At 40.0% G+C, this 7,470-nt stretch overlaps 1 protein-coding gene across 1 annotated transcript in view; it reads right to left on the minus strand.

Annotated features, from left to right (window-relative positions):
* Nucleotides 1-4,406: 4,406 nt before the first annotated feature.
* The window catches only part of TERT (telomerase reverse transcriptase), a 30,399-nt gene continuing 27,335 nt past the window's right edge, over nucleotides 4,407-7,470 (minus strand). The window contains exon 16 of the mRNA XM_009872499.1: nucleotides 4,407-4,510. Coding sequence (XP_009870801.1) covers nucleotides 4,407-4,510 — 104 coding nt within the window. The remainder of the gene's footprint in view (nucleotides 4,511-7,470) is intronic.

A 7,470-nucleotide genomic window follows, 5' to 3' on the forward strand; every position in this document is an offset into this window, starting at 1 on the left:
AAAAAGGATTTGGCCACACACTGAAGATGAATGAGACCAACTCAAATTCTGCAGCGTCAAGGCAGTTACTTGACTCCTTCAAAGGGGCACATGAGGAACTGCATGCCTGGCAGGGAAGAGGGCATGCTTTTATCTTGCTGCTTAAGGAAAGAGGAAGGTAAAGAAAGAGATATTTTTACTTTTTTTTTTTTTTTAGATTTAGTATTCCCCTTACACAGCTGCTGCTGCAACCTCCTGTCCTAAAACTAGCCTGGAAAGCAAGGCTCTCCTAGAGCAGAGATAGTACCAGAAAGTATGGCATCTAGTCTGTCAAACCAGATCCACCAGATGAAAAGCATGCTGGGCCTCTGCCTGCTAGAAGAAAACTCATGGGTAAACCCATGTCTGTATCCACAGCAGCTGCCCGGACAGAATCTCCTGGCCTTTCCACTACGTGGAAGTAGTGCCACCCACAAAGCAGTTAAGTGCCTGGGCTCCGTGTGTTTTCATTTGTGAAAGCCATGGACTTGGCCAGGGTTCTGTGTGATGACAGCAGAATCACAGAATGGCCTAGGCCATTAGGTCTAGGGACCTTAGAGATCATCTAATCCAACCTCCCTGCCATGGGCAGGGATGCCTCTCAACTAGACCAGTTTACTCAAAGCCTCATTCAACTCATTCAAGGGAGAGGTCATCCACAATTTCTCTGGACAATCTATTCCAGAGTCTTGCCACTCTTGTACTGAAGAATTTTTTCCTAGGATCCAATCTAAATTTATTCTCCTTTAACTTAAATTCATTTCCCCTTGTCCTATCGGTGGACACTTTTGTAAAAAGTCCCTCCCCAGCCTTCCTGCAGGTTCCCTTCAGGTATTGGAAGGCAGCTATTAGGTCCCCCCAAAGTCTTCTCTTTTCAAGACTGAACAATCCCAGTTCCCTCAGCCTGTCCTCATATCAGTGATGCTCCAGCCCCTGGATCATCTTTGTGGCCCTCCTCTGAATACGCTCCAACAGATCCACGTCCCTCTTATGGTGAGGACACCAGAACTGGACGCAGTATTCGAGGTGGGGTCTCACAAGAGCAGAGTAAAGGGGGAGAATCACCTCTCTTGACCTGCTGGCCACACTCTTCTGGATGCATCCCAGAATATGGTTGCCCCTGTGGGCTGCATGAGCGCATGGCTGGCTCATGTTGACCAACAATTCCCCATAGTAATCTGCCAACAGCCCCAGCCCTTCAAGTCAAAAGGGGGACAGGTACTCTAGCACGGAAACACAGTTTCTGTTAGCAAGAACCTTACAAACCATAAAGGTCCAAGCAAACTTCTTGAGGTTCTGCAGCTGTGCACTGTAAGGGCTCTTGAAAATGACACTCTGTCTGTTGTAAATTAATCTTGAAAGGTTATGAGTAAAAAAGACTTATGTAAAGAACAATCAATCAAAAAACCCAATATATTTGCAATTTTGAGCATACATTCATGTAAAAGCTGTAAATATGTAAATAGGATATTTTAGTTAACCAAAGTGTAGATTCTATATTCATGTCTGACTACAGATAGCTAGATGTTCACTGAAATCATATATGAAGAGCATATGCAGCAGGTTTAAGTATTTGGTCAGAGATCTGTTCTTAAAGAAAAACACATTCACCTAATGCAGACACAAGCTGAGAAGAATTAAACCACATATACAAGATTTTCAGTTCTATAAATCTCGAGTCACTGTCATGGCACTCACAGACTTCTTGATTTTTGAGCTGCCCCTATCCACTCACCAGAAAGGAGACTTTGTATATTACCAGACATACAGTTCAACCCGACATGGGACTCGGAGAAAACAATTTTTGGCCCCACTAACTACAACTCACAGCAGGGAAACGTACTAGCTGATGTTCCTGTTTAGCTGAAGTAGGCATGTAGCAAATTTGTTGAGCAACTCCTGCAGGAACACTCCTTTTCTGCTCTCAGTGCACTTCTGATGTCACCTCTACTAATATTTCTGTGCCAGAACTGCAGCCTTACTCCAGTAAAATTAGTGCTACAATCCTTTCTTTTCCATTCCTATGAAGCACAGAATCTTACATTTCTCTCTCAGTTAGTGTGTCTGACTTTGTTACTTGAGTAAGCGTGTGCATGCACATATGAAACTGAATCTGTGTCAAAGTCTGACATACTAAGCACTTTCTACTTCTGCTCGCTCTCCTCTCAATCTTTTATCTGCATACCGCATCAGGTTTTCTGTGCTAGAAAACTCTGCTGTGAGCTCACACTGTTCTGACAGACAAGAGTCTTCTAGAATTGCCAAGGCTGTAAGGACAGCTTGGATTCTTTTTGGGGCTAAATCTGGAAAGGGGACAGATATGGTGATGTTCAACCTCAAGGAGAATCCATAGCTCTAAGACAAGGAGCTCTAGCACCTGTTAGAAGCCTCAAAAGGAGCACTGCAACAGCACTATAAGTTAGGAAACATTCAAATTATCATAAAACAAAAAATAGAGAAAAAACATGAGAAAAGCATACTCCTTCTGGAAGGCAAGCAGTATTCTACACTGTAAAATTCAATACCTACCTCAGCTTGAGAGTCATTCTGCATATTCCCCTCCCAAAAGGAAGCAGTGGGGAGAAAGACATATTTGATGGATGCACCCAGATGCTAAGATTTCTTCTAGAGGGGCTTCTGCCAAATTCCTCCCTTCCAACCCTGCAGAGATACTACAAAACAATTTTCAGCCCTGTCTCTCCCTCCCCATATAAAACCTCCAGCAAGCTCACCTGCACAGTGGTTTGCAACCCAGGTAGCACAGTGCAGTTACATCGAGGGGCTCAGCTCTGGATCTCTCCAGTTACCTTCTAAATACTGAGAGAAGGTAACTATCTTAACCTTTGTCCCAACTCTTAAATCTTTTGCAACTTTCCCAGTTTTTCAATGATCACTGAAATTCTGCATCACAGGTTCAGAAAGCTCCTAAGCTAATTCTTTTAATACTTCTAGATTCGAGTTATTCAATCCACTCAAACATTTCCTGTCAGCAGTTGCTGTTTAATGTACTACCTTGCTACCAGTTAAGTAGAAAATACTTTACCACTGTAATATGTTGCACTACTTCTTTTAGAACAGTTCCACATAGAAGTACCTTTATGGAATATTTCTACCTTCCCAACAGTATAAACATCTCATTTTAAAGCATTAAACATATGCCATTGCTACACTTAACGGTTTCCTCACACATACACTCACAGCACTTTTTTCTAGTTGTACTTACTTGCTACTGTGGCTTAGGACAAGTTTCTAGTACAGACTGCCAGCTCTTTAAATTTCCAAATTCTTCATTTATTAAGACACCTACTAATCTCAGCCTTATTTTCACTTGCAAGATATTTCATAATGAAATAATTTTCTCTTCTGATTTCTTCACTGTATTCGCATCTGTTGACAATTAGCCTTCAGAAACACAAGAGTTGCACAAGAGCAGTTACAGCTCTTGCTGTAGTTATCTACTAACCCACTTATACAGGACGTTCTTTTGAACACCCTGCAAAATTTGCCTCGGGACAGTTGTTCACTGTGGAAAGGCTCCCTGCTCTTCCCAGAGGCCCATTCTCCCCATATGGATTTGTGCTGTAGGATTCTGGCTCATGAGGGATCCTTCCAGACTGTTCAACCCCTATTCCAGACTGTTTTTTTCAAAACGGACACACTTGTTAACTCTCATGAAATGATCGGGCTCCTCTGCCTCAACTTCTCTGAAGGTTCATGCAGAGCACAATGACACCACCATCGTTCCATCTATCACTGTATTAAAAAATATCACCAAGTATTCAAAATATGTACAACACTAAACACAATCAGCTTTGACACTGAAATTTTGGCATATATTTGTTGTGTTCCCCAAAGCATAGAATTTCTAACCTGTACACCTTCCTAGTTAGTGCCATAAAATGTACTTGCACTGTGAAAGTGAACATCTTTCAGGACATAATCCAACTATGCAGGACGTTAAAAATTACTATAAAATGAAGGTATTTGAGACAGGTATGTGTTATTGCAAATAACCAGATAATTTATTATACGCAGCATGGAAAAGAACAGTTCCTCAGAAAAAAAAAACACACTTAAAAAACCAAGTAGATCCTTGCATACAGAATATAGATTAATGATGCCTTCATCAAGAGGATGGGACTTCCTGAACGAAACCAAGTCAATTACTTCAAATAGCCTTCAAACTTACAAGCAAGCACAAACAAGGACATAAACAAAATTGTCTGCTCTTTTTAAGTCCTTGTGCGGTATCTGAAAAAGAAACATGGAAAACTTCCGAGTGAAGTTGCTTTTGGTCCACTCTAGCAAAATAAACTACAGAGATAAGCCACTCAAGACACAGCATCTATTTTCAAACCTGAAAAAATTATGAAATAGGCTTCAATCAGTTAGTCCAAGATAGTGTGGAAATCTTCACTAAGAAACGTCTCTGTTACTGCCTTCAGCAATGCCATAGTATCCTTTGTGATCTTCCTGAATAGCTGCATCTTACCTACCAAAATATCAGAAATAATTCATTACTACTGCAAGTAATTAACAATTCTCTTGTAGGAAAATGCTAATAAAATAATGAAATCAATACTAGCTGAATCCAATTAAAAGTTGGAATACCTGGAACATGGGGATAATAAAAACTCTACTATTCATCTGCCCTTAAATCAGGCTAATAAATAGAAAGGTTAAAAATTGTGTATTAAAATATTAAAAAAACTAAGAGAACCAAGGAGCAAATCCTGCCTGATGTCCTCGTAAGGCTTCTAAAAAAAGTTTAAAATTTGTAAATTCAGACAAAGAAACATAAGATCACTTATTCAATAACCACATCCACCAGAAAAGGCCTTCTGTCAAACCACAGTTACTTTGACAGATCCTATTTTAAACAACACTAAGGACAAGAGACAGATTTTTATCTGGTTGCAATGTTTAGCTACAGCGGGAAGGTATTTCCAAACCGTTTCTTTTCCCCCTCTGCTTTCAGATATGACATCAAAGTAGCCTGTGCTTGGACCTAACATATATAAAAGGATTTAAAAAAAAAGTCAAACCCAAGTCATATGGAAAATGCACCTTTTGCTATAACACTGGAAACAGCAATTCTCCTTGCTGTGTTTTGTTGTAAGAGAAGAGAGGCTAACTGAAAAGCTACACTTATGGTGCAAAATTTTGGAGACTAAATGAGCCTCTTAAATTGGGAATTAGATTTTTTATAATAGGACATAACAGTTTTAAAACACAGAAGGTCATTGAGTCTATTGTCAACAGAATTATAGACAATAAAAAGGACTTTTTAAAGATTAGAAAGAACATGTAAAATCCTAGCAACTGTTTAAGTCCGTTACCTAAACATAGTTGGCCAAATTGCCAATGGTGCAGAAAGGCAGAAGTGCTCAATAAACGTTTTTTTCTGTATTTGGAAAGGAAACAGATGATGTATTTATCTCTTATAACGATAAGGAAAGACTCTTGCTCCTTTCCCCACTGGTGATAATAGGAGGGATGTTAAACAGTAACTATATTTTAAATACTTAACTCTGAAGAATGATGACAACTTGTGCTGACAAGCCCCTGACGTTGATATTTAACAGGTTTTGGAATAGTGGGAAGAACCTCTCCCCCAAAACCTAAGAGCTTGATATTGATTCCCACAAAGAGTAATGGAAAAGCACGTGCAGGGACACACACACAAAAATTTATATTGATTCCTGTCAACAACATGATCTTACAGGGATAGCAGATTTTTTATAGTCAATACAAACTCCAAAATGACAACAAAAAGTGTAGTTAAGTCAACACAGGCACTATTATCGGCTTTTTTTATCTCTGTGCTACAGACTGCTGTGCCACACGAGACATAGAGGTAGCTTTACAGCAACACACTTGAGAACCAGTGACTTCCTTGTCACAGCTACTCTGATACCCACACAAGCTCCCTGATTTCCAGATGTAAGACAAAACTTAAAATAGTGCTTAAAATCAGCTCTATTATATATCTATATATATATCTCTATATAATGCTTAGGCTCTGTACTAGCCTTCTCTACAGTGTTATATTCTGATTACACTACCTACCCCGGAACAAGCCTGATGCAGGCCAAACAAAACTAACAAGATTGAATAGAAAATGATCTATCAATGTATCTTTAAATAGATTTTAGTGTGCTCCTGCAGGATTGAGAGATTGGCTATTGTACAAAAATTGGAACAAAATATGAATATAAAAATCATGTATAAGCAGGTGACTGAAAAATAGACTTTTATCTACAAAGAGAGATCGCAGAGACCTGGAGATAATGATGCACATTGACCAAGGGTACGCACATGACTTATCACTACAGATCACAAGCCGTCTTTGCAGAGCTTTACAGCATCAGCTCACACTGATGCCTCACCATCCCTCTTGCTCAGCCCTTGGGTAGGGTACCTGGTGCCTTCTCAGTTCCTTTCCAAAAGCAGTTTTTGAGATTATTTTTTAAGCCTCAAGCAACTCGTAAAGGAAGAAAAGCAGGTGGGAAGCAATTAGACACGCAGTCAAAGTACCTCTCAAAATTACAGTCACTGGTAAGTATTTAAGCCAACCCCAAACAGTAACCCTCCTGCCAAATTATCCAACGGATGTTTTGGGAGCTTTTCATAAAAAAAAAAAAAGCTACTACACAAGTGCTTCACAAGTATTGTATCAACCCTTGCAGCACAGGTAGAACAGGGCTAACAGAAGTACAGGTAAGATTTCAGGGGGCTACAAGCAAATGGAGGCGTCTCAGGTATGTTAAGTTACTTGGGCCCCTGTCAACCAATTACAGCAAAATCTTCCCTCTTAAAAGTTTCACAGTGAAAATAAGCCACAGCCTGCTAATTTTTCAGGCAGCCATTAAGCAAAAATCTCTGAACCCTTAATCTTCCAGCAGTGTTCCTGAAGCTCCAAATATTTCCAAAAGAAACTGAGCCTTGTAGAGTTGTTCTAACATGGATGTGAAGAACAGATTCTACCTCAGAGGAAGTAAGATTTATGAAAGAACAGCTGGAAATTACTATTTTCAGGAGAATGTCATCACTAGTTTTCTACTCGCCTCTGGGACTTTTCCTGCTCCACCTCCACAATACTCTGCAAGTACAACATCAATAATTCTCCCCAGGAATTCGGGAAGCAAGGTTATTCCATTTCTGCAAGGGTAGTTCTCACTGCCAGAGAAGCCAAGTGATAAATGGTGAGCTTTCCCTTCTTGGGTTAGAAACTGTGCATACAGAGTCAGGCCTGGACCACAATCAAGTTTCGAGTTTGGCACAGGTACAGCAGAAGGAACGTAATGACAATCATTATTCATACTAGGAAAATTCCACCTCTACTTCCTAGCCCATTTTCCCTGCTCTTTGCAGTGATGTGATTTTGTGGACAGCAGAGATCACTTTTATGGTAGATGCACACACTCCACAGAAGACGAGATTCTGCTGAAC

Source organism: Apaloderma vittatum, unplaced genomic scaffold (assembly GCF_000703405.1).
Source record: "Apaloderma vittatum isolate BGI_N311 unplaced genomic scaffold, ASM70340v1 scaffold7067, whole genome shotgun sequence".
NCBI lineage: Eukaryota > Metazoa > Chordata > Aves > Trogoniformes > Trogonidae > Apaloderma > Apaloderma vittatum.